The sequence below is a fragment of the Pocillopora damicornis genome, chromosome 1 (genome assembly GCF_964200805.1).
Source record: "Pocillopora damicornis chromosome 1, jaPocDami1.2, whole genome shotgun sequence".
NCBI classification, from domain to species: Eukaryota; Metazoa; Cnidaria; class Anthozoa; order Scleractinia; family Pocilloporidae; genus Pocillopora; species Pocillopora damicornis.
In genome coordinates, this window is record NC_142670.1 from 1,820,644 (window position 1) to 1,848,568 (window position 27,925).

A 27,925-nucleotide genomic window follows, 5' to 3' on the forward strand; every position below is an offset into this window, starting at 1 on the left:
GTTCTTAGTATTTACCCGTGCATCTACCATTACCTCGTTGATATTTAAGCAATAGACCGCATTTTCTATCGGTCTATGGGCGAAATAACTTCTGGGGATGTTGGGAGAACAAGCGGAAAGTTTGGAAATCACGAGCTAAAGGCGAGTGATCTACAAAATTTTCAATGGCTATCAGAAATTTCAAAGAAAACAAAACCCAATTTACTCGAGGTTTACAATAAATTTTTGACCAATCAGGAAGCTTGTAGTAATTATCCAAATACTGATAAGTGCTTTAAAAATATGACGTTTCAGATCACATCACTGCGTTATAAGGCCGAAGAATCTCTTTAAGATCACGCGAGTAGATTATGATCATCAGCCACACAGCATGCAAGTGGGAAAACAAACAAAACAAAGAAAAAACATACTTCGGTCATATCCAGTGTTATCAGTATTTTATCATTTTCTTCAAGATACTACCCCCTTGAAGTTATCATTTCAAGACAAGAAACATCCGCATTTTCCTTCTTTGTTTTAACTTCTTGTTCGGAAACACGACCTTTATTTTTTCCTTTTAGGTTTTACAGTGGGATATCATTTCATAATTAATACTTCCTCCTTAAAAAAAAAAAAGAAAAAGTCCATCACCCAATTTAAAAAATCCATCACCTAATTTAAAATCAATACTAGAATTAATTTATGTCTTTATTTGTTTTTTTCATTGGTGATATTTTGTCGCAATTGATCAGTGAAATTTAATTTCGACTGCGCTTGTTGGCTGGGTTCAATGTTCAGAGATGCCAAATGTTTTTGGAGTAAATGATTGATGCGTTGAAAGAAATTGTATTCGATTAATTTTTGACTTTCGCACTCTGCTCTGTTCTGGCAGACACTGTGTGATAGTGGTGATTCACAAGCGCGCTCGTACCGGAGGAGTCAGTCGATTTCGCGTGTAATTTAACTTTTCAACGTCTTTAACAAGTCTGGAGAGAAATCTGTCCTTTTCTGAAGAGGCGATTGCCGTAAGCTACAGTCACAAGAGATGGAAAGTCTCGCGGAAGGTGTGTTTATCACGGCTGTATGTTAGAGATGCGAGGAATTCTGCCCTGCAATAGCGTATTATTCAGCTTACGTTTAGCATGAAGGATCTTGTGGTGAGTATTTATAAAATAACTGCTGTAATGTTGTTTCATTGTCGTTAACTAAAATACCTTTCCTTCGCACGATCTCAGGTTAGCTTGGCTTCTGGTTCGATATTAAACACATTTAAATACATCCGTTTAGCGCCACTGATTCCAGAATCGACTTACTTGGCCGTCAAATTAATAAAACCGTCGCTGAAATACACTTATGATGAACATGATTGTTCTGTTACACCCAAGCTCCTGAAATCATGAGCCAATTTTGAAGAGGAACCTTCTAGACTATGCTAAGCTGATATCTGTCCTGATTTTTAACTCTCCGCTATTTTATTTAATCGGTATTTACATAACCGAAGAGAAAATTGGTCAATAAGCGAGCTGGATAGAAAGTTCAAACCTTCCAGTTAAAGTGTAAACCTTTAAATTTTCATTTCAACTCTGACCGAAAGGTTAAAATTTAGTTTCTTTTTTTTGCGAGTGTGTGTATTTGAAAATAACGTCTGGAATATGTTATAACAATATTCCTGTCGCAAAGACAGCACATGATTCACTTGTTTATTTTCTTGCGAGCTATTTTGATATAAACACGGGAGAAAGTTTTCTTTTTTATACAAACTGATATTTCAATACTAGAAATTGGCAGAGAAATTTCATTGTGTTGATGTTTGAAAAATCCTTGAGCGTGTCATTTCGAAAAGCATCCCGCGTGGACTGGCTGTTAACGTGGAAAAAAATTACAACAAACCAGCACGGCCTCATATTACTGGGTCATCTGAGACATGACGGCAACTTTTTTGGTCTTTAATTCTTAACAAGCTGTATAAAATGTATTCCTAGGTCAATTTGTAGTTTCTTAAATTTTGAGAAATGCATCAAGATTTTTCCTCAGTCCTCACGAGTCTGAATAATTTGTTTACTTTTTATTTGTTTGCTCAACTTGATAAGACCATTCTTTCTTGACATCATATAAAAGTGGACTGGACCATTGGATTGTTGGACTATATTCTGTCCTATTTCTTAGGGCCATTTATTTTCTTCTGAATTTGACATAATCACAAAATCGAAAATAATAAAAATCAAATGGGTAAGTAAACTAACGAAATCTGACTTCAGTCAGTCAGGTTTGAGAGATGATAAGGAATGGAAACGAAAAATCTCGCAATTTACTGCTTTTGTCGTTGCTTTTACAACTCAGGAAAGATGCGAGGTATTTTTAATTCATAGCCACGCGTCTCGCATGCGCTGCGCGAATACCACGCGTGTCAATGCAGATTTAGGAGCATGCGTGGTTTAGAGTCTCGATCGCAACGAGGCGTTGTGTGGCCGTATTATTCAAGCTTTCTGCCCTTGCCAGTGACTCGAACAAATACTTACCTGTAAGGCGTTTTCGCTCTAACGCTGCGTCAAAAATCTGCAGCACTGCACTTGACTTAGGAGTCGATTTGCCATTCTGATTCGAGGGTCATTTTCAAAAATGAAGGATAAAACAACTTTGAATCAGGTAAGTCGAGAATGGCGCGCATTTAGGAGTACTGTGATCAGTTGCGTGGTCTTAACCTTGCCATAAAATTCTCTCCCTAATTCAGTGGCAAAGTGCGCCTCAGGACTCGCTTAATTTGTTAGTTCATTTGCTATCGAAGTCAGGAAAATTATTTTTGTTGTTTTAAGAAACGGTGCTGTTCGGCTGGAATTCTGTTTTGTTATTTTCTTTAGCAACCTTATGTCACGCACAACGACGAAGACAGTGTCTCTGTTTCTGACCATTTTCTATGGGTTGTGTGTTAATAGTCTGCCCTTTTGGCAGTGTCAAACCGCCATATCTTCCTTGGAAAGTTTACAAAACAAAATTTAAGCCGTTTTTTCTTGTCTTTGTTTGGAAACGATCACACGATTTCCTGTTGTTGGTTTCAAAAATTTAAACGAACTCCTCTCCGTATCTTCTGGAGCTTTCGTGCAAGACATAAAGCGTGTTGAATTCAATGTTTCAAAGAAGGTGTTCTTTCTGTCCTCTTCGCATAAAATAATTATTGTCAGAATGTTTGAATTGAACGAACTCATGTGGTTTGAATTCTTCATTTTATATTCAATAATTTAGCCTGCTATTTACAAGCGTGTGAAATGTAGGGACGGTCTGCTGAACTGTTCAAGCGATCTCTTCGCTCTAATAATTTTATTGTGAATATGCTAAAAATTTCGACTACGGTTGCAGTTGAACTTTAAACGCGAATAGCAATGGAAATTTATTTTAATCTTTACTCGTGTCAGTTAATTGTACTCAAGATCGTTTCTTCACGGCTTAAATATCACTCGTAGAGTGACGCGCTGTTTGGATTTTCTCAAAGTGCATATGATTATTCGCCTAAAAAAAAAAATTCCCTGTTAATCTTAGTCGTGGGGGCGTGTTGTAATAGGCGTGAAGTCTACCACACCTAGCTCTGTGCAAACGCAAACTATTATATTCTATTTTCAGCTTTTTCTTACGAAAACTATTGCCTGTGAAGGTTTTCTTTGCTTGTACCAAATATAAGTTTAATGTGTCATGTTTGAAGGGCCATATGCCAGACTTATCGGGATAAGATCTTTTTAATCGTTGTTAATGAGGAACGTGAAATGTTTGTCTGTACTTTTTTTAAAAGCATTCTCAGGAAAAGTTCAAAGGACGTTTTCGGTGTCCAGTAGAGAGGGTGAACTACATGTGCTATTGCTTACTATAGCTTATGATTTGGGGTGGAGGAACTATTGTTCGTTGCGGAGTTGTTGACAACTTTCGAACGTTTGATCGAGATTATAGTCTAGATTTAATACGGTTGGTTACTCATTTTGTAAATTTATATTCAGGATTGATTGTGCCACCTACATTGAATTCCATAATCACCGCTTGGTTTCGAATATAAACTTCGAAAAAGTCAATTTTCTTCGTTTCCCCGAATCAGCCGATGGATTTTTCGAACGAATGAACAGTTGAGGAAATCGACAAAGAACAGAGATTCTAGTCTGGTCACGCCAATTACTTCTGTTGTTCTTTGCAATGATTCCTTAGCCAGCCCGGCCAAGACTTGTTTACCTATACCAACAGTTACTCTTTTGTATAATGTTAAAATAAATATGTTTCTTTTGTGGAAATTCGGACTTCTGGGTGATAACTTGTGTGTTATTTGTTTTGAAATTATGGTCGAAGTACATTACTGTGCGAGGCCACTGTCATCGTTTGTGTCGTAATCGAGAACTTTTGTGGTTTTCTTCGAGTTGGCCTGTTACAATTGTGCAATCTTCATGATTTTTTTCCTATCCTGAAACACCATCTTGAAAATTAGCAAGCCTTATCTGGTTATGATTGTTTTACACTTTCATACTTGTCTCATTTATCTTTTCCATCTTCAGGTGGTTAGGGCCACAAAATAAATAAATTTAGTGATATACATGGAAAGAATGTAAACTTGCAGAGGCAGTGATTCTCATAATTGTGCTAGGAAACAGGAAAACTCTATTCTAACAAAAAAGAATCACCTAAACTATGTGATGTTTGGTTATATTGAATAAAATGTTCATTATGTTTGAAATAATTGTGGGTGTTCCCTATCAATTTTCATTGTTTTTATCTCAGCAAGCAATTCAAATGAAGACAGGAGGGAAACAGTTTTTTTTTTAGGGGCAATACTAAAGTGACAGTTCACAATTTGTTGGCATTAACGATGTTTTAATTTAATTTTGTAACTTTGCTTACCGGTAATTTGTTCCTCCATCTTTTCCTTCTGGTCTGTCTGCTATTTAAATCTCAGTGAGCAATTACAATCAAGACAGAATGTAAATATTGTTTTTATCAGCAATTGTTAGTCAAGTGCTATCAGTGATTTAAACATTGTTTGGTTTTAGCGAATGTGTGAATTAGTTTTATATTTTTGCCTTATCACCTGCTCCTCTTCCTCTGTGTCTGCATGGTCCACAGAATTACAATTTGTAAACACTATCCCTTCATTAAGTTAATTGTTTTTTGATTTAAAATCTCGCTAGTTTTCTCTAAATAGCTCTTTCTCATTATATGTTAGCTCTCAATGCAATTTTCGTATTTACTGAGGCTTTTAAAATTGCTATCAGCCAAAATCATTTATACAAATTGATGTTTTGTAATCCGTTATTTTTTTATACTCTTATTGAAATAAGTTAGGCTAGACAACCTGTCTAGATAGTGTTGTTCTAAATAAGATATTGACAAATTTTCCTTTCACTTCTAAAATTTCCTATGAGTGACCGAGAAATAATTTCTCCTTACAATATCAATACAATATCAAGCAGACAAGTAATGTGAATAAAGAAAAATATCAATTAGCAGATTTTTAGTTGATCCAATACCAAATTCTTTGAACTAACATCATAAGAGTTGTATGGCAGACAGTAAGGAGAATTACTCAGGAGATCTTGGGAGTGAAAGGGTTGACAGAAGTTGTGTAATTTGTCCTCAGGTTGATGTTGCATTTTTGCGAGCTGCAAGAGCTGGAAACCTTGATAAGGTTCGAAACTTTTTGAATGAGGAAGGCGATATACACACATGCAATGCTGTGAGTAGAATGAATTTTTTTGTTGTCAAGATGATGGAATAGACATTTGCAACAGATAAACTATGTTAAGTCAATGTTGTTTTACTTTCTTAGTGTAAGTGGTTAAGAAATGAATCCTTCATTTTCAAGAGTGACCAAAAGGGGATTTCTCCTCAAGATATTGATACATTTTAAATGAGAAAGTGTTGAGAAAAAGGAATTGTTTTTAGAGACACCCAGGCTGTAAGCCTTTTTTTAAGGGGGGGGGGGGGGAGAGAGAAGGTTTAAGTTATCATTTGGTATACTGTTGTGATATATAACCAATTTCTTCTTAATGGCCACAAAGAGTTTGTACAGGTCATCAGTTCAGAGAATTAAGCTTTTAAATCGTGGAGAAGAGAGAGTAAATATTTTTTTCCTTCTTTGCTAGAATGGCCTGAATGCTCTACATTTGTCGTCAAAGGAAGGCCATGTTGAGGTTGTCCAGGAGCTATTAAAGCGAGGAGCAGGAGTGAACTTTACAACCAAGAAAGGCAACACAGCGTTGCACATTGCTTCACTTGCAGGGCAAAAACCAGCTGTAGAAGTCTTGTTAAAATCAGGGGCTTCTGTGAACTCCAAAGCTCAGGTATATATGGCAAAATTTATCTAATTGGCATGCTTTACACCTAAAAATCAGTATGCATAATCTCCCTACTATGCTCTAGATATTTCTCATGGTGTTTACATGGAGAATTTGTTGAACAATCAAGAGCATTTTAAGTTGATCATTTCCTTTATTCTCACAACCCCAGTGTCTGATTTAGTGGGGATTCTTGTAGGAGAAATTAGATGCTTATCACTTTTAAGGGTTAAATTATTGGCTGAGTTTTTATGGTGAGAAATGCAGTTGGTATATGGATCTGCCCTCAACTCCTCAGAGGACTCATCGTTCAGATTATTTTATATAACACTCTAATTCTCACGAGTGGCTAGCAGCTAATTTCTCCCTACAGTTTCATTCTTGAATCAAACATTATAATCATGAGGATAATGGAAATGATTGCAAACTTAAGAAGCTCGTATTGATTGTTGGACAAATTCTCCTTGAAACAAAATGTACAGATAACAGTAGGGAGAACTTGCATACTGATGTTAGGATGTTAAGGGTTAAAAAGTCCATTGTGCCATATTAACCTCTTACCTGCCTTGCTTCTAAGAGACAGACCACATAGTGGCATTATTTTGTTAAACTTTTAACACCCAAGATCTGATTGTTAATCCTTGCCTCTTGCTGTAACACCTTTCCTTGTAAATTGGTAACAAGAATTTGGTCAAGATAACAACTTCTACCTGATAAGTTTGTGTATTCTCATTACCTGTCTGCTGAATAATGTATAAATAGTATAGGGAGAAGTTACATTTGAATCACACTTTTACCTGTAAATGCCAATGATCGTGGTGGTCTGTTACAGAATGGCTTCACGCCGCTGTACATGGCAGCGCAAGAAGGTCATGTTGATGTTGTAAGAACTCTTCTTATTGAAGGAGCAAACCAACAGTGCACAACTGAGGCAAGTGGACAAGTATTTAATTTCTCAATTCTCTTTATTGCTCTCCTTGTAAATCCTGTAGCAATAGCTGCAAGAATTGGTTTTTTTTTATCCATGATGGATTTTGTAAACTTAAGCTAATTCATCTTCAAAATTTACAGCATGGAATTTGTGGTAGCTCTGTAAGACAGCGCCATTGTTATGGTATCTTTGATTAACAGTGTTTGCTGCTTTCCATTTTGTATTTTCCATAAAATTACATTAATTTTACTGTCTGGAACATGACATAGTTTGAAGTGAATTTTAGGTTCAAGTGATGTCAATATAACTTTGGTAATGGGTACTTGAAAAAATTGCTTTAACTGATAGAATAAGCATTTTTTTTTTTGCACTTTAGAATTAAAAAGAGCACTACAAATTTAAAAGGCATTGCTGACAATGTTTGCCTTATTTTCATGTTTGTAAAAATTTTTCCAGAAAACTGTATTTTATGAGACACTTTTAGCAACTGAAAACATCATAAGAGTGTTGTCACTGTTCAGGGTTGTATTTCAGTTTTAAATGAATTTTTAGGCAAAATAGTGTCAATGCTGTTGTTGTTGATGAATTTTGAATGAAAAATTAAAAGACAAATGAACTCAGCTTCAATTGGTTTTTCTGTTTTACAGGATGGTTTTACTGCAATTGATGTGGCTGTCCAGCAAGGACATGAGAAAGTTGTCGCTGCTCTTCTCCATAATGACTCCAGAGTAAATAATTCACCTGTTACCTTTTCCTTCACATTTCTTTTTACAAAGTTGTGTTTCAGAATTTCTTTTCTGGCCTAAATGTCTCTTACGATTTTTTTAGACTTGGTCTAGTTAAGAAGGCCATTCCACAGGCATCTAGCTGCTGGATCCCTTCATTTCTCTATGAATTCTTTTATATATCTGTTTAATTGGGGTTTCATTGTTTTTTTTTTTCTGCTACAGAAAGGCTACCGTTCCCTTCATACTGCAGCAAGGAAGGACTTTGCTAAGGCCGCTAAACTTTTGCTTCAGAAAGATCACAAACCTGATGTTGAAGCTCCAGTGAGTTGACTTCTGTTTGCACTTGTAATTCATGATTTTAAGATTAACATGTTGTCTGATTAAAAAGATAATTATATATTATATACTATGTTATTAATTTGTAGAATGGATTTACGCCCCTTCATATTGCTGCCAAGTATGGAAATCAAAATGTGGCAGGGGTTTTAGTTCAACATGGTGCCTCTATTGACTACAAAACGAAGGTACAGTGTGTGACTAAGACAGAATTTCTCCTCACAATATCAATACAATATCAACCAAATAAGTGATGAGAATAAAGAAAAATATCAATTTGGGGATAATTAGTTGATCCAGTACTAAATTCTCTGACCTAATGTTATAAGAATTGTATGGCTGACAGTAAGGAGAATCACAAATTTGATCTGGGAGTGGAAGGATTAATTGTGGTTGGGTGAGTTTGTAATTTGTTTATTTTTTTTCTCTACAGAATTATGTTATTGCTCCTCTTCATGTGGCGTCAAAATATGGAAACCTCAATATTGTTACACTGCTGGTTGAAAAAGGGGCCAAAGTCGACATTCCTAACAAGGTATTTTAGCTTCATGCATTCAAGCACTTAAACTACTTGTCTGAAAAATATGTGTAGCATGCAGATTTCTAATCAGAGTTGCCAAAATTTGGAACATGAATGAGAGAGGATTGGAAGTAAATTATTGTGCTCAGATTTGTAAGATGTGGAACAAGGAATTGAAAATCTGTGCTGTGTTTTTTCTTGGAATGATTTATTTATTTCATTTAAAACAGTTGTAACAAATGCATATTATAACACAAACCAGTTTTTGCTGGGAACTTAAAAAATGAGAACTTCAGAATAAGCATTATTATTGTTCAGTTACTGGAAAATAATGATCATACTTACCATCCACAGAAGTGGGTTTTAATGTGGTGATCCACAAATATTTTGACTCAAATTTGTCGCCTTGTAGGATGGCCTTACTCCTCTTCATTGTGCAGCAAGGGATGGACATGACAAAGTTGTAGAATATCTTGTGAATAAAAAGGCATCAATAACAGCCAGAACTAAGGTATGATCATCAAAATATAACTTCTTGTAATACACCACAGCATTGTAGTGGAATCTGAGGTTATTAAAGAGGATTATAGAAACTGTTAGAAATGTTTTGAATGAGCCTCTGAATCTTGATACTCACTTTGAATAAAATATGTTTAGCTTTGGCGAAGGAGTATTAAAGCATGAGTTGTCTGCAGAAGTTTTGGATTGATTGAGGTTTAACTGAAATTAAAGCAATCCCAATGACCTTCATTGTATATCAGCACAGAAAGAAATATCAGAAGATGGTAGTGAGAACTTGAGGAATAAAAAAGCAACTGCCCGAAACTTGGGAAAAGGAGTGACAGAAATTGTGATCAGTTTTTATTTCACATTTGCTCTGACAAAAGATTAACCCTTGAAATATCAGATCTTGAATCTATTTGCAGCAGCCAATTTACATTTTAAACTCAGTTGATGAAAAAACCAAATTATCCTGTACCATTCTCCACTAATAGTCAGAGCACCAGAGTTTCTCTAGAAACTTACCTCTTTTATTCAATTGGTCTGTAGGCTGGAATGAGTTTTTAGACGAATTGCAGAAGGCTTGTAAGGAAAACCATCACCATATCAGGATATTTCTTTCACTGATATATAGGAATGATCATGGACTTTTTTTTTTTTTTTTTTTAACAGCATGGACTTACTCCTCTGCACATGTCTTGCCAAGGAAATCATGCCACCACATCTGGACTTCTAATTGATAACAAGGCTCCAGTAAATGCTGTCGCCACGGTAAGAATAAATGATGAAGTACAGAAAAATGTTTTGATCTATCTTTTCTTCTTCTTGAAGTTTATAAGATTTGATTTTTTTAACCTGCGTTTAATGCACTGTAAGACTTGCCGGCTTAAAATACACAAAATGTTTTGTCTTTGTCCTCCACTATCATTCATGGGACAAAATGATTTATTCTTTCCTTGTCACATGATACTGTAAAGTGAGACGGGTATCAGTGTATGATTACATTTTAATGGACAAGGATGGAGTTAGCTTCAAAAATAGACATTGACTTAAACGCATTGTGATGTACATGTACATTTAATTTCTCTGCCATAAAGCCTCTGATATAATAGTTTGTGAAAGTTTTATTCAACAAACTAGTTTCTTTTTTTGAGACTACAATTTTTCATCATGCGAATGGTTTGTACGTCTTGTAAAATTGATATCCAGAAAGAACTGGGATTTGTTTAAGTTGTATTCCTCAATTGTTACGGGAAAATTGATTTTCCAATCTCTTCACAGAATGGCCTGACACCTCTCCATATCGCAGCGCATTATGGTCATGTAGACATCGCTGAGTTATTGCTGAATCGCAGTGCTGACACTGATGCAAGAGCTAGGGTGAGGTTTTGTGACTTGAAAAATAAGTTCTCTTTGATGGCATAGCTGAGTTTTTACTGAGCTTGTGCTTAAATAAAATGTACAATTTTTCACAGATGCTTCTCAAAATTTACTATAACAATTGTCATCCAAGGCATATATTAACTTTTCTGATAATTTGAGTGAGTTTTTTTTTGTCTTCCAAAGTTTTTTTTTCACTCTCAAATACAGTAAAAAGCATGTTAGTTGTTTCAACATTGTTTTGAGTTACTATTTTGTTGTGTGCTGTGCCTTGAATTATCAAAAATGACATTTTTGTTAATTGAGGGTGTGAGATGTTATGGTGAAAAGGGATGGAATTCTTTTCCAAACACAGAACAATAAACCAATAGCTTTGATGGTCACTGTGTTGAATTTTCCCTTCAGAATGGATTTACTCCTCTTCATGTGGCCTGCAAGAAGAATCGTGAACAGGTTATTCAGTTGCTGTTGAAGTACGGTGCAAACGTCCACTCTGCTAATGAGGTAATTTTTGTTAAAAGAAATAAATGTTGCAAACATAATCTTGTATTCTTAATAGAGTAGGGACGAAGATGAATCTTGAATCTACAAAATGCTTTTGACGTCATTGTAGTATGCAGGAAATTTGTCACATATGAACAAAGTAATGGGTTAAGTTATCATAGAAATCTTTGTAACTTGGTGGTTGTGCATTAGAGGGCAAAATCAGAGGGTTTTGGTTTTTAATTCTGTTGTTGTTGCTCAAGACAAAACAAAAAAGCATCTTTCTTTACATATACTGACAAATCAGCTCTAATAAGTTAGCAAGGAAATTTCACTGTACAAAAAACTATACTTTCTTTAGTTTGGACCATGAGTACATTGTACATTATATTTTCAATTGACTTTTTAAAACAGACTCTATGGAGTGAAGCACATTGTTCATCTTTCTGGCCCTGGTTGTGTGAAGGGTGAATAGTGATATCCTTAAGATAAATCTTTGTCTACAGGATAGCACAGTTTGTTTTGTCAACACTTATCAATTGGATAGCAATTTATCTACATGGTGTTGTATGTCCTTTGAACAAATGGGCCATGATGGACTTTTGAATACTTTTTTTACCACAATGTTTCTCTTATTTGGAAATTGAAAGTAAAAATTAATTTGAAGTTTTCTCTGCTGCACCAGTTGAAATTACTCCAGAATAGTTCATTTGCTGATATACTCATTTGCTAGAAAAAACAGGCAATCACATTGTTCGATTCCCTTGGCAAGAGAGTCATGAAAACAACTGCTGTTTATGACTATAGCCTGAGGCACTTTTTGTTAAGAGTCAATAATATAATTTTCTCAGTGTAGCATACATTTTATATTTAATTTAAAATGGAAAATCATGTTTCTTTCTGTATTTTCCCTTCAGGGTGGCCAAACTCCCATGCATGTGGCAACATACTATGGAAATGTAACTTTAGTTCTCATCCTTCTGCAACATGGTGGGTCTCCTGATATTACCAATGTGGTAAGTCTCTTTGTATTTCAAAATAAGAATTCTGAATGTTTTTTGCTTTTTCTTTTTGGTTATGGCTATGTTATTTGTGGTTAAAGCTTCTTGAATATTCTACCTGGGTTTAAACTTAGTCCAATATAAAATCTATTGTTCAGTTGAACAAAAGAACACATGGCTTCATTTGCAACATTATTTCATTAGCATAACCTTTGTTCACTGAAGTGCTTTTTTTTGTGTTATATTATATACCTGACACAGTATATTATAGCTTTCAATATTTAATGAAATTTTTTCCTCAAGTTTCTGTTGTAAATAGAAATTTTTTGAAAATTGGAATGTTATGACTTGAATTTACAGCATTCTTCAAAACTGACAGAAAGAATTAAAATTTCTGATAAAATATCAGACTAGAATGGTACTTATTGAACCAACTAATGTGAAGAGTTAACACTTAAATGAATATAATGTTTTTATATAATTTGTTGTAGTTTAAAATGAGTCACAGGTCAAAATGATTTTAAACTAGTTAAATATTTGTGCTCCTTTGTCCTCAGTACATGAAACTAGCATTGTTACTCCCCTTTGATGCCATGTTGTAACATGAGGGTATCAAACATGCAAAATATGTCATGGTATTGTACCGCAGAACAGAGATAAAATGCAACGGAATGTGGAGCAACAAAGTGACTGCTCTGAACAATCGAAGCTTTGCTTGTTTTTCCACATTTTAAGGTTTGCTTTTAATCCTTAACACCCCAGAATCAGTATGCATATTCTCCATACTGTTCACTAAACATTTCCCAAGATGCCAACATGGAGAATTTGTCTAACAATCAAGAGCTTCTTTAGTGGATGATCAGCTCCTTTATTCTCCTGACCCTAATTTTTGATTCAGGGGTGATATGTTAAGGAGAAATTAGATGCTAGTCACTCTTAGGGGTTAAATGGTAAAACAACTTAAGTTCAGATTTTTTCGTGGGTCACAATGAAACTTTTTATTTTTTATTCATTTATGTTGTGATCTTTTTTAAACTTCTGCTAAATAAAATGGAAGTTTTTCCATTAAGCAAAGTTTATTGCTCTTGTTTAACAGAGAGGTGAAACTGCGCTCCATATTGCCTGCCGCAGACGAGAGATAACAATTGTGAGGCTTCTATTGAGGAATGGTGCATCAGTTGATGCCAAGACCCAGGTGAGAATTTGGTTGATGTTTTGCAGATTTAGGTGCATGATATTACCATGCATCCTAGTTTTCTTTTTTTTGGCTAATTGGCTGTTCTGTTTGTAATTTCTAGGATCGTGAAACTCCATTACACATTGCTGTTAGAACAAAGAATGTTGAGATGGTCAATCTTCTTCTGGATCATGGGGCTTCTCCAGATGCCATAGATAAGGTACAAACACTGCTAAACTAAAATGGTGCCAAGATGATTTGGTTTTATCAACTAAGTTAATATTATAAATTAGCCACCATAAAGAGCTTCTAAGTTGACATTTTGAGCATTAGCACTAGTCATTTACTCTGACAAAGGGCAAATGCTCAAACCATCAGTTAACAAAATCTTTACAATGGCCAATTCACATTATTAACTTGGTTGATAAAACCAAATTACCCTGCTATAATCCCCCACCAACACTGCACTAAAGCACCACAGTTTCTTTAGTAACTTACCTCCTTTATGCAAATGGTGCCAACATCATATGCCATCATAAACATTTGTGGTAAGAGACATCAGAGTTCTAGGAATATTTTTTAAAAAATTGACAATCAGCTGGAGGAAAGACTGTTGAATATACTTTTTCATTCCAAAATGAGCAAACAGTACTCAACCCTTTGACGTGTTAACCCTTTCACTCCCAAGATCTAATTAGTAATTCTCCTTACTATCTGCCATACAATTCTTATGATGTTAGTTCAGAGAATTTGGTATTAGATCAACTAATAATCCCATGACTGATATTCTTCTCTATTCTCATCACCTGCCTGCTTGATATTGTATTGATATTGTAAGGAGAAATTCTGTCTTGGTCACTTGTGGGAGTGAAAGGGTTAAGAGTAACTAACATCTAATTTCTTGTTACAAAATCACAGTGAAATCAAACATTAAGCTCACGAGAAGGAAGTGATCACCAACTAAAGAAGCTCTTGATTGTTAACCAAATTCTCCTTGTCTGCCATGTAGAAAATGTATAAGAACAGTATGGAGAATAAGTATAGTGATGTTAGAGCGTAAAGGGTCAAGACTATTGGATTGAATCCAAAAAACGTTAATGCTAAGGATATTGTTTGATTCAATACCAGATTCTCAGCACTGGCCAAAAGAGAAATGCATGTTGGTCAGTTAGGAGATGTAGTTTTTAGATCTTGGGAGTGAAATACTATCAATAGTTAAGATAGCAGACAAATGGATTGCAATTTTTTTTTTTTATTTCATCATTAAGAACAAGTGCACACCTTTGCACATTGCAGCCAGGGATGGAAATGAGGAACTTGTTCAGATTCTTTTGGAGCATAATGCTTCAGTAACTGAGCTGTCCAAGGTATGTACCTAAAACCATTGAAGCAGTTGATAGATTATTTGGTTGCAAAAACATAAATGATATAGTAAATTGCCACTGTTGAGATTTTTCAAGGATGACATTTTGAGCATTAGCCCTTTGTTGGAGCAAGTAGCCAATTTTCATAACCAACTCCATAGACAAAGCCAAATTTTCTTGCAATACCCTTAGTGACACAGGACCACAGTTTCTTTAGAAGCTTACTTCCTTGAGAGGTGAATTGGTTCTTGTTTGCCTTTAATTGGGAAATGGGGATTTTAAAATGTGCCAGACCAATCAGGTAAAATAAAACCAATGTCCACCTGGAATTGGTCCAAAATTTATTTTTACTCTGTATCAAAAAAATGCCCTTAGAGTGTACGATTTTGTCTCTCAATTTGTTACAGAAAGGATTTACTCCTCTTCATGAAGCTGCCAGAAATGGCCATGTTAGAATTGTGGAAATCCTGCTGAAGAGCTATGACAGTCCTGACCCGGAAGGAAAAGTGAGTGAAAGATTATTTTTGTGTATAATGCAATTAATTGCAACTTAAGGTAATTAAGAACCAGGGGCTATTTTCTTTTCTTTACAATCAGGGGTACTAAGATGTACCAGGATCTAAGCACTCTTGAGCTGAAAAGTTTTGAGCATTGGTGCTGAGGTGGTGTTTCCTGAGCATGGCAACTCTTTTGGCAGACTGCTCCCCTTTTTCCTTCCCCTTTCCGCTATGTTACCAGAGTATAAGATGCTTGTTCTTCCTCCTTTTCGTGTGGGGGCTTGCGGACAGATTGCCAGCTAGTGCCAGCCTTAGGAGTAGCCTCCATTTAAGAGCTGGTTGTTAAGAGTTGAGAGCTCCTAGTTATCTCAGGCAGCTAACCACAACTTTATGAGGCAATTTTCCAGGTGATATTTAGCAGGTCTGTCCATGGGAAACTTAGTTTTGTCATTAATAAATTTTGTTCTCTCTGCAGCATGGACTCACACCTCTTCATGTAGCAACTCACTACAACCACGATAAAGTTGCCACTTTCCTTTTGGATAACAATGCCAATCCTAACGCCATGGCAAAGGTAAGGAAAGCCTTCATTTTCCTAATTTCTATAACTGTTTTATCACAAGAAGCCATATAATCTTTCTTTTCGGTTGATGTGGTTGTGTTTTCATAAATACCTTGAGCATAGAGCGCTTTTCGATTAAGTGTCGTCAAACCAAAACTAGAGTAAATCCCAAAAACCAATTAGAGAAAGGAAAATATTTGAAGAGCCAATCAGAACTCCAAGTAAAACCAACCCAACTTCCTAAGCGCGGGAAAACGCGTGCGACCAAGTCGTAGTTGGTGTTAGTCTTGCATCTGATTGGTTGAGAAAGTGGTGCGAGTTTTCTGGACCAATCACAGAGCAAAGTAAAGCAAAACCATTGCAATTCCGGATTACTTTTGACACAGTTGAAAATTGATCCATCATAATAATCTTAATACATGTTTATATGAGCATGGCCAATTTTACTGCAAACTTAACTACATTGTATGCAGATTCAGTTTAATTTGTTGCTATCTATTTTTTTCGCTGTTTCATAGAATGGATTTACTCCTCTGCATATTGGAGCCAAGAAAAATAGAATAGACATCGTTCTGATACTGTTGAGACGTGGAATGGACCCTAATGTCGTAACACAGGTAACAAGCTCCAACTTTGTCAGAAGGTTCACGGTTTTTTTTTTTTTCCACCATCTCACCTTCACAATAAGACGGATAACATCTTTGTTCTCTCTAATACCGAGCTAAGAATGCACCACATTTCAAATAACTAACTCGAGGCTTTCGACATCTCCTGTTCCAGGCGTATAGTTATTAAAACTGAACGAAATAATACACGGCGCGATGCTAGCGGCAGAGAGAAAACGAGGGAGGCTCGGGTCGAGTCGTCTCAATACGCGACTCGACCTAAACTTCCCTCGTCTTTTTCATTCCTCATTTACTATCGCCCCGTTTATAATCGCGCATCGTTTTACTTAAGGTACTTTACTTGAGGTTTATTCATGGCCGTTCTAGAATACTGTTGGAATTCAAGAGATTGGCTTTAAAACTTATGTCTAAGTTTTAAAATCTTTTGTTTTTCTTTTGTGTGTTCCACAGACTGGCATCAGTCCGTTACATTTAGCCGCCAAGGAAGGACATGTGGAGCTGTGCGAACATTTGGTGGAGAATGGAGCGTCACCTGGCCTCACCACTAATGTAAGTAACGACATCATTAGACAAAAGAAATTAAAGGTTTCGCCCTGAAAAACTGGCGTATTTTTTAGCGAGTGCTCAATGTTCTGATCGAGCGATGAAGCCACCATATTGGATCATAAGATCGAGGAGAGAATGGTGCTAGAGCGTACTGGGGAGATGCTGGTGACAATGAGAAACTTCCCGTCTTCTTCCCCTCTCCTCTCCCTCTCCCCCCCCCCACCCCCTTAGTGGTTTCTTCTTTCTACGCGTTCGTTCATTATTTTTACCTAACATCCGTAATTTGTTTCATTAGTGTTACTAAGAGTGTACCAATTCACTCTTTCACTCCCGGAGTGACCAAGAACGAGTTCCTCCTTACAATGTCAGTACTTTTTCAAGCATAAAAGTGATGAGATGAAAGAAAAATCAACTAGAGGACATTGTTTTGATTTAACACTAAATCCTCCGTGCTAAAATCATAATAACTGTATAACAGACAGTGTGTAGAATTGATTTAGTCTGATCTTGTAAGTGAAAAGGGGTCAGTCAATGTAAAGAAGACCAACTTAGCAGTGAACAAAACAGCTTTGGTACTAGTTGGAATAAGGAGTGATGTTTTATTTTGATTGTTTTAGAATGGACTCACTCCTCTGCATCTGACAGCAAGGGAAAACAGGATTGATGTGGCGAAACTTCTGCTGAAGCACAATGCGCCGATAAACGCACAGACTGTGGTATGTAACAGATTTCCACTTCCTCCTTCCTCCTTCCTCCTTCCTCCTTCCTCCTTCCTCCTTCCTCCTTCCTCCTTCCTCCTTCCTCCTTCCTCCTTCCTCCTCCCTTTTCCTTCCCCCTTCCTCCTTCCACCATCCTCCTCCCTCCTTCTTTCCTCTTTCCTCCTCCCTTCTTCCTCAATCCTTTATCTTTCTTTCTCCTTCCTTCGTTCCTCCTTCCTCCCTTGCTTCCTCATTTGCCATCTTTCTTCAGAAAGCTGTCAGGCGTCTCCTAGCAAAGTTGATTTAATTTTCACGCTCATGTGTGTGAAAACTGACGAAAAAATTTCCACAAAACTGTTAACCCGTTAACTTCCCGAAGTGATGAACATTTAACTTCTCCCTAAAGTATCCATACATTATCCACGAAGAGTTATGTAGAATACTCAGACTTATCAGACAGAAGTTGTTCCGTTGATCTAAAACTTAATTCTTGCAACTGATTTATAAAGAAATTTATAACAAGTAGTGGGAAGAATTGGTGATCAAATCCAGGTAGTTAAGGATTTAAAGAGTTGAAGCATACTTCAGGCCAACTTCGCCAAAACTAGTCTGAATGGGATTTAGATTTTGTTTCAGTCAAAAAATTTATGTTCTTGTTTTTCTTCCATGTTTCTCTTGTCATCAGAGTGGTTTTACGCCGTTGCACATCGCCTGTGTGTATGGCCATTTTGAGCTGGCCAGACTGTTAATTGAAGCAGGAGCGGAGATTGAAAGCAAAACAAAGTATGGTTACACAGCACTGCACCTGGCTGCACAGTATGGCCACAAACTGATTATTGAGCTGCTTTTGGAACGTGGAGCCAATCCGAACGCACTGACTAATGTGAGTATTGATTACAGAAAAAAAAGACCAACCATTTTAGCAACATTCTTTAAGAGACTGCTCGTCGCAGATTAGAAGTCACGGTAGCCGTCCGAGAGGTCTGGGTATGAGTGACAGGGTTATAGAGTTGTTTATTCGGGCAAGACAGCATGAGACATGTAACCGCTGTTGCGGTCAATGCACCTCCCAACAGTTGCAAAGAATGTCATGGCACCTTGTCCAACAAATGTGTTCACCGACTTCGCAGGATGACCATGAACAAATCTAGTGGGGTTGTTCATGCATAGGGATACCATTATTTTGTAGGTGATCAAACAGCCAATTCAATATGTAAACGAGGCGCAAAGTTACCGGGCGTGACAAACCTAGGGGAGCGAGGTTTGGGACCCGACCTATGTCTCTTCATTTCTCTGCTGCCTGACACAATCGCGCTCTTGCAGTTTCAAAACACCCGGAACAGGCTAGTGACCGTAAAATGCTTTGTTTATGTTTTCTTCTTCTTTGTCCATTTTGCAGGAGGGTTACACAGCACTTTACATCTCCCAGCGAGTTCATCTGAGCACTTTTATCACAGAAAGACTGTCTGAAGTTACGGTAGTCACGCAGACAATTAGATTAAGGCGAAGACCGGTGAGTTATGTAATGAATGTGCATAGAATAATGAGTGATATTGCAGAAAGTGCCATTTTTTTTTTTTTTTTGGCGACTGAATTTTTCGTCTGGCCACCATTTTTTAATCTATAAATGGCCAGTTTCAAAATTTTGTGCGTAAAACCATGCTAAGGATATGTTTCCTTACATTTGGAAGATTTTAATGAGCATCTAATTGTTATACAACATACTTTTACGCCGCAGCCAGAGGAAAACACCTCTTCAGTTGACTCGATTGTCATTTCCGTAGCTTGAGCGTCGATGTAATTTTTTTACTTGAAATTAAAAATTTAGTTGCCTTCCACTTATCTTGTATTTCAATAAACCAGGAAACTTACGAACCAATCGTACCACGGATAGTTACAGGAAAAAGCTTTCCCATCCGACAATCGTGTGCTGTAACCTTATATTATCAAACTAGTTAAGTTTGCTTTGCATGACATTTACCTTGAGTGACATATCCCCTATTGTAACGTTGCGTTAAAAACACAAATTCTTTTTTTTTTTTTTTTTCCAGGGACAAGAAGGAGATGCAGATGGCGAAGAAGAAGAGGAACCTGATATCGTCTTTAGCGCAGAACCCGAAGAGCTGGAGGAAGAGGAAGTCCTCGAAGCTTTGGAGCTTGTTGAAGAAGGTCAGTAGTGCCTTCTTTGTTTTTTGCGTGATTGAGACTAATCCGCGAGAGCAGGAAGTCATGCGCGCCAAATCCAGGTTTAACTCCCTCTCCTGCGCGTGTTTCTTGCGCTCTTGATGACAGTGCGCGCCGTTATTGTGCCCCCTCCCTCCCCTCCCTTTTAAAATATCAGCGACACAGGCTGTAGGACCTAGCATTTTGGGGAATCCTCTTAAAATTTCACTGATAAATGGTATCCTGTGCAGATCCATCAATTACTGAGGAATCAATCGACCGCTACATGACAATGGAAGACATGGTAGAAGATGATCACCGCTCGCCAGGACTGGCGCACAGAGACTCCGGAATTTTCAGCTCCTCTCGTTATTCTGGAGCCTTCCTCGAGGGAACCCCGACCGGCTCCAGAGCGTCGGACTTAGATCACTCTCGTTTATCCGACTTTAACGTATCGGAGAGCATAACGACTTCGGAAATGATCGTGACAGAGTCGGAACTTCCCTCAAGTTTGGCGGACATGGCCGATGATAATGTACCGAAGTATGAGCCCCTAGTGACGGGAGATTTCCTAGTGAGTTTCTTGGTTGACGCGAAAGGAGGCAAAATGGAGAGCTCTCAAACAGGACTGAAAATCACTCTGCCGCCAAGATCATGCCAGATGCCGACTAGAATCACTTGCAAACAGCTACGGTGAGTGGAGCTGTCACACAATACTGTCATAAAATGATTTCGTGGGTAGAAGCTTTACGCATGTCTGGGCTGTCACGCAATGCCTTTCTGGCAAGAAATGTTACACATACCCTAAGATATTACATCATATATTTTAAAAATTTGTCTTCTACAATCGGCCTAAACTTTGTTTTTTCTTAGTTTTTGGTTCGTTATACCGTCAGTTTTCAGTTCCCAGCTGAATTGTTGCTACGAACTAAAAGTGATTTTGCACTTCAGGGACTTTCTTGCCAGCCAGTAACTTCTCTTTCGAAACCCTTTCTTTCAGTATTCATACAATGTTTGTGAGTTTTATTTAAATTAAAAAATATGAATTAAAATCGCTCTTTCGGTCTGCGATGATTCATTTCTAAATTCTTTTTCCCGAGTTTTGTGAATTCCACTGAAATTATTAATTTTTCTCCTTTTTTGTTTAATTTTCATTTGTATGTTCATTTTCAAGACCGAACAAGCCTTCTCTGCTGCCCCCACTAATGGAGGGTGAGGCATTGGCCTGTCGCGTTCTGGATGTGAATCCATCAGGTGTGAAGTTTCTTCAGCCGATATATCTCGAGTTACCGCACTTCTCTGCGCTCAGGAACGGAGAGAGAGAACTAGTTGTACTTAGAACTCAAGACGGAGGATGGAATTGGGATGAAGTGTGTGTTGAAGACATGAAAGGTACGTGTAACATTTCATGGTCTCTTTTTGTTTCCTTTTATCTAAGTAGAAGAGGCGGGAGCCGCGTGAGGGCATGGGGCGAGAGCGGGGAAAAAAGAGATGAGCGGAGGGAGAGAAAGGGTCACTTACGCCCCATTCCCTCGCGCCCCACTTAATTTGCCCTCGCTATCAGTTTCCAGTCTCTCTTTGACGCTTTTTTGTATCCTTCACCCATTGTTTTTCAGTCAATCTCGTGATTTCCCGCCCTTTTTTTGACAACCATCGGTTTTTTTCCTGCACGCGGTCTCCATTTCCCGCGCTTTCCATTTCCTGATATTTGCCATTCCAAGTTTTAGAGTTAAATGTACCACTGTGACTCGTTTTAGCCATGGATGGTTACAGCTCAGACATGAACATTCATCAAGGCTTCTTGCCCAGCAAGAGATATGCGCGCATTGAGACCCAGGACTTCCCGGAGAAGTTCTGCATCATGTCGAGACTGAAAAAAGAAAGCTTCGTCGTTGGTTCTCGAGGCGAAATCCTTAAATGTTCGGCCCATCCCGAAGTACAAGTGAAGGTTCCTGAGGGGGCTGTGTCAAATGGGACAAAGATAACGTTGCAGGTCAGTGCAAAAGAAAGTCTTCTTTTGTTTAATATCACTGTACACGAGGTACGGTTAAAACATGACAAACTGTTTGAAATTCTTTAACCGTCAGGTAAAATATTCAATTTGTGAGGGTAAACTGAACAATTTTTTAATCCGGTATCATGATCGTCTGGGTGCGGGTACTTCTGAGAAGGACTGTTGTCGGTACATGTGACTGACTTTTCGACAATCGTGTCGGAAGTCATCATCAGAGTCGACTCTGATATTGACTTCCGCCAAGGTTGTCGACACCAGTCTCTTTCCGGACTTCCTTTAACCGAACGATCAGACTAGACGACCAGTGTTACTTCTAGGTTGAAATCATCCACAGAACGTGTTTATGTGTTCCTTTTCAATCTTCTTAGGAGCGAGGTGTTTTTTTTAATTATTTGAGTCACTTAAATTGGATTTTTCTTCTTTGGAGTTTCGTAAGCTTGACGTTTTTTCTTCGATTTTTCCTTTACGGAAATGTTGTGTTGGTATTTGTTTCAAGACCCCTTTCTCTTCTCTGTTCAAAACCACAGAGGCCATTTCCCACGCAAAAATTCTATTGCGAGTTTGTTGATCACCATTTCCGATCTCGTTTAAATTTTTCCAATCATTTCTCTACCATTTTAGGTTCAGCCAGCGGATGAATCCTTTAACGACTTCGAAGACTGGGTGGCTGTGAGCCCTGTGCTTACAATAGAGCCACAGGACCTTAAGTTCTCCAAACCTGTGACAGTCATTATCCCCACCCCACTCTACAGCCCTGGTGGAGAGACTTTCGATATGCAGCCTTCTTTGAGGTTACTCACGTGTGAGCCACGGGATAACAGGAAGTCTATGTCCCATGCCCCCACGTACCAGTGGTATGACATCACTGATAACACACCACTCACCGTGGTGAAGGAGTACGCTAGTTTCACAACAAGTCGCCCCGCAAGGTAAGGTTCCTTAGGGCAAGATTACCTACCCCTTCCCCCAGCCAAACAAATAACATTACCCTCCCTGTGACGTGAAAATTTTCTCACTTGATAAACGCTTTAAGGTAAAATAACATGTTCTTCATTTCCAGTAAAGAAATGTTTGAGTTTCGTAGCAAATAAATTTTGTCTGTTAAGACTTTATTTTTGTTTAGTGATTTAACGTTTTATTTCCCACAGGTACTGGCTTGTAGAAACCCGTAACCCAGACAACGTGACGTCAGATGCGCGCCTGTTGTACCGCAAGTTAACCGCTGTTCCTTTCTTAGTAAAAATTGTCGTATTTGCCAAAGTTAACCCCGAAGGGACAGAAGCCCGTTTGAGAATTTTCTGCATTACGGATGATAACATCGACAAAACACTTGAGCGCCAGACTGGTTTCGTGGAAGTGGCCCGCAGTCGTGATGTGGAAGTTTGCGAGGGAAGACCAGTGCACGTCAGGTGGGCGGTCAGTCAGTTGTTAACAACACAGCGGCCTGGGCGGCCGTGCTTCAATTTTCCGTGCAAAATTTCAAAGGAAAACATACAAATTAACCATTTGCACTCAAACTGTGCGTGAAAAATAGAAATGTATAAAATTAAACAAAAGTAGGGGAAAAGGAAAACTCGCCCCTTTGCGAACGGGTTTTTTTTGTTGTTTTTTTTTTTACGATTTTGTTTATAACTTCTGAAAGACGAATTGGTTCTGACAGCCTGGTAGCCTGTCCTCAAGCTATTATTAAGCCTTTGGGCTAAGCAAACTTTCAAACCAGCGGTTCGTTTTTAAAGGTATAATTTCTTTGATTAAATTAGAAACAGAATGGGTTCGAAAAGGAAGTTTTCCTTTTTCCCTTTTTTGATTTCTTTTTACAGATTTCTTTTAACGTTTCAAAATTTTCCTAAATTTTAATGACAACGGCTTCTTTAACATTTTCTTCAATAACTTTGCACGGGAAATTTGCGCGCGGCCGGCCAAACTTGACCTTACTGCGCATGCCTCTCGTGGGACTGCTGTGTTTTCATAACGCGTTGTCATTCGTATGAACTCGGTATTTAGCGTTACTCGCCTACGAGTTCCCTTTAGCTAGCTTCGTAGAATATTCGGCTGCCAATCGGAATGCTGGAGCCCAAATCTCCACAGGACACCCAGATGTTCCTTAATGCTATGCTCGTGATGATTGCTATACATCACTTTTTTAACGCCACTCTTTATAACTTCAGGTGTGTAGGAAATTTGACTCCTGTTACCCGTGAGCCTCTACAAATCACGTTTTCTCCTTTCCGTGAGAACCGCCTTGCTGTGACTGTGCGCGTGACCGACCCGTCCCAGCCCTTCACATGTCGGCTGGCATTCCTCAAAGAACCTCGTAAAGATCGCCAAGGAAACGTGCGCACCATCTGTAATTTGAGCATCGACTTATCTGAGGAGGTGAGACATCAAATAACAGACCGATAACTTTGTCGAAATTTTCTTGAATGTAATATTGCAAAAAACGCTTTTCTCTTACCTTCGCTCTTGATCTATATTTTTTAATACTTCGTGATGCACCTGATATTATTTAACCAATCACTTCCAGAGACCTTGTACTTGAATCTGAAGTGCTTTTTAATTCACGCACGGTGCACGTGATTTCATTTAACTAATCACGTCCAGAGATTTTGAACTTGAATCTGAGGTCAAAATGGATGCTTGAATTTGATGTTGACGTAGACGCTCTTATTTTTGTTGGGTTCTACAATCTTTTGTTATCTTAGATTTTTCGTTCGAGACTGTTCAAAGCTTTTATTTATTTCAAAATGACGTATTCAATTTAATATGTTATTTCTTTTACTCCTCAATTTACGAAGATTGTAGTCTAGCCTTTTAAACGAAAATGGATCTAACTGAACGTTGTCAAAAAAAAATACCTGTTTTGGGCAAAAAAACTCGAGAAACTCGGTTGGTTCTCTTTTAGATTTTATTGCTTGAGCCAAGATAGGTGATATTTTTTTGTTTCCTGAACCAATTAAAGAGTGAAGTGAAGTGGATTCAGTGTTGTCCTTGATAACTTTGAAGACTCCATTAAAATTTTCCCTAAATTCTTCAGTTAAATGAATGTGCGTGTCTGGCAACCCGCATCTATGTTAAAATGTTGTTCATATTTCTTTTAGAACTTGAAGAAAAGCGATGCTGCGTGGCTTCCTGGTAAGGATTTTGTTTAACGGAAAGTTATCACTGCAAACTTGTTCACACGGAGAAGGAAATTAGACCGTTAATTTTATGAGTGAAGGAGATGTCGTGTGGTGAACGCGGGAAAAACTGTGTCATCTGCGTTAAGCGCGGGAAAACATGTCATCTGCGTCAAGCGTGGGAAATTATGTAACCCGCATTAAAGAAGAACCTTGAAACCTTCTCTTCATTCCCCCCTTTTTAAAAGTATTTTTGATATCATTGAATTGACCGCGTTTTGAAATTTCAAAGAGGAACCTAACCTTCCGAAAATTTCCTCAAAATGTGCTGAAAATTTAACTACGGACACCGCCATTTTCCATCTTGCTTAGCGACCTGGCCGCATAGCTGGTACGTAGCGACGCCCAAGTCCTCTTTTTTCCAGGTCGTAGTGATTTGTTTGAAGCAGAAGAAAACGTGGCTGATGCACCTAAGTTGTTGTATTTGTTACTTCCTAGATGAATTGTTGGCATTGATCGGCAAAAATGTTGGACCAGACTGGGTTGCACTTGGGCAGCAGTTAGGGTTGACAGATTCAGAACTGCAAGAAATTTCCGACAGAAAGTAAGTTTTAGCAGTGATTCAAAAGGTTATTTCCTACATTGTTTTTCTTCTTTGTGGTTGGAAATCCTCCTCTCTTTTGTTATGAATTTTCTGGTCAATTATTTGCAAGAATTTGATGTTTTATCAAGATGAAACTGTATAATTTATGGAATAATGAGATGAAATGAGATGCAAATGTCATTCAGCCACCGAAGAAAGGTTCATAAGCTGGCTTTTCGAGCAATCGTGTTTCGCTCTGACGAGGGGCTAACGCGCGAATAGTCAGGTGGCCAATTCACATAAGCAACTCAATTCGTAAAACGGCACCACAGTTTCTTTGTAAACTTGCCTCCCCTATAGTAGAAGGGTTAAATTTCAAGACAGTATCTTTTTTTTTGTTTTTTTAGTTCTTCTTCGCCCATCGAGTGCGCCACTGATGTTATGAAGACTTGGAGAGATAAGGAAGACTCCGAAGCTAGCATGGCGTCCCTCGAGAAAGCTCTGCGTGATATGGGACGAAGTGATATCGCAGATAACTTTAAACAACTTGCTTACAGCAGCTACTCCAAAGACCCTGTAGTTGTCGTGGAAACGCGCCATTTTTCCCCAAGCAAAGTGTCTACACAGAGCTCTGCCCCAGATAACCGCAGAATTTCTGAGTTCCTGGACTCAGTGGGTGAATCTGACGACATGTTTGGCGGTGACGAGATTGGCTCGCCTCGTCTGCAGCGCGCTTCAGTTGACGGGGAAGAGGTGTTCTCAGAAGTGAGAACCATAACAGTGGAAAGTTCACCCGAGCCAATCATAGAAGAGTCTGTGATTGTCGTAGAGAAACACAGAGTCGTGGACGAAGATGGCAATGTTATCGAAGAAACCCAGAAAATTATTGAAGATGGCAACGAAGTGACGGAAGACAGAGAAAAATTGCTGCAGGATTTTTTCGCGAATGATAAAGGTGTCCTAGATTTCCTCACCAGCGACAAGGATGGCACTGTTGAGAACGGAGCAGAAGAAACCGAAATCTGAAGAGATGATTTAATGAGTAACGGAGCAAGACGTGAAATACATTTACGTGATAGGTTATGAATTAATAAGGGACAGTGGTTTGGTAAAGACTTAAGAGTCAAATGCACAGATAAAAGAGGAAAAATCTCCGCCTCTGGTGATAAGAGTTCTTGCAGATTTAATATTCAAAGCGCCTTGTTGTAAAGTTTTGTGTATGAAAAAGGAATTGTTGAGAATTCAAAATCTCGTTAGAGAGAGATTTTTAAACTGCAGCCATAAGCAAGATATTCCAGCTTGTGTTAAGTAGTTTTAATTCATTTCATTCATCATGCGAAGCATGTTTTACCATCCTTTGAATACGTTAATTCTTATCTCAGTCCTGAATATTTCAGCGTTTGCAGTTTTAAGTCGATAAGACGTGGCTAGGTTTAAGATATTTTTAAGTTTTAAGACGTCGCAGTCTTCATGTATTGGACTGTCACGCAATGAAGTGTTGCGTGACTCACCAGGCATTTTTTGCCATAATGGAGGATCATTTGGATTTTTGTTTTCTTTGCGATTTTATCGTAGTTTTGATTTTATCCCTTTCTTTGTTCCTCGCAGAAAAACGTTAGTGTAACTTAGCAAGCATAAGTTCTGTGAGGTGTGTCTGCTGTCTGATTGTTTGCCTGCTGAATTTGTATTTGCTGTCATCACAAACTGTTTCTAAAGAATTTAGTTGGACGTAGACAGGGCTACCTCAATTTAGAAAATCTAGTATGCTTCGTTAGACACAGTAAGTTTTCGGAAAATTTCTAACTATCGCCATTATCCGATCAGAAACGTCCTCGGAAACTCTCTTGTAGACTTGGTTGCCACACGGCCTATGAAAAGCAAATAGTGAGTTTAGATTGTGACTAGTTTTTGCCAGGCAAATTTAAGGATATTTGAGGGGAATCATTTCGGAAGTTGTGAGGTTCTGGTTTCCCTGAGAACGTAGCGCTGTTAAGTGGAGAATCTGCTCAAGAAATATGACAGATTTGTTTATAATTTTGCTTAGGTTTTCCTATTTTTCAGATTAAACCAACAGCCGGATATGGCTCTTAGCTAATATAGCGTACATAAAATGGTATTCAAAATTTATAATACGAAAATAAACTGTCTGTACTCTACTTTCGTCATAATTGACATTAACCCCATGCCTCCCAAAAGCGATTAACATGTAACTTTTAACAGGTGACATTTTAACAGGTGGCGAGGGTATTCAAACTCATCAGGCACAAGTTTCCAAGTTTTGTTATTTCACACTGTTTACAGAAAAAATTAACTTAACATAACAGGATTTACAATGATGTGGAAAAAATACAAACAGAAATTAACTTGAAGAAAAAATATTTATTCGTGTGCAGTGACCAAAGTAGCCAATGAGCTTTC

At 37.9% G+C, this 27,925-nt stretch overlaps 1 protein-coding gene across 2 annotated transcripts; it reads left to right on the plus strand.

The window, feature by feature from the left end:
• The first annotated feature begins 542 nt into the window (after window positions 1–542).
• Window positions 543–27,663, plus strand: LOC113672012 (uncharacterized). 2 transcript variants are annotated; one of them, XM_089198082.1, is made up of 33 exons: window positions 543–1,136; window positions 5,585–5,680; window positions 6,090–6,287; window positions 7,114–7,212; window positions 7,860–7,940; window positions 8,163–8,261; window positions 8,366–8,464; window positions 8,710–8,811; window positions 9,209–9,307; window positions 9,970–10,068; window positions 10,579–10,677; window positions 11,083–11,181; window positions 12,078–12,176; window positions 13,258–13,356; window positions 13,460–13,558; window positions 14,607–14,705; window positions 15,110–15,208; window positions 15,675–15,773; window positions 16,280–16,378; window positions 16,838–16,936; window positions 17,551–17,649; window positions 18,317–18,514; window positions 19,031–19,144; window positions 19,683–19,800; window positions 20,046–20,487; window positions 20,969–21,186; window positions 21,552–21,787; window positions 22,430–22,737; window positions 22,957–23,217; window positions 23,977–24,184; window positions 24,907–24,940; window positions 25,423–25,528; window positions 25,915–27,663. In XM_089198082.1, the coding sequence occupies exons 1-33, from the start codon at window positions 1,122–1,124 to the stop codon at window positions 26,531–26,533; spliced, it is 4,938 nt and encodes a 1,645-aa protein (XP_089054208.1). In that variant the 5' UTR covers window positions 543–1,121; the 3' UTR covers window positions 26,534–27,663. The 2 variants fall into 2 exon arrangements, with proteins under 2 accessions (XP_089054208.1, XP_027044087.2); XM_027188286.2 differs by lacking the exon at window positions 543–1,136 and adding an exon at window positions 2,384–2,625.
• The last annotated feature ends 262 nt before the right edge of the window (window positions 27,664–27,925 follow it).

Excerpts from the sequence above, each read along its gene's own strand:
- LOC113672012 (XM_027188286.2), top strand. The coding sequence starts at position 2,599 with ATGAAGGATAAAACAACTTTGAATCAG. Across the intron at positions 12,177-13,257 it reads CTCCTGATATTACCAATGTG|AGAGGTGAAACTGCGCTCCA; the intron begins GTAAGTCTCTTT and ends CTTGTTTAACAG. Across the intron at positions 15,774-16,279 it reads ATCCTAACGCCATGGCAAAG|AATGGATTTACTCCTCTGCA; the intron begins GTAAGGAAAGCC and ends GCTGTTTCATAG.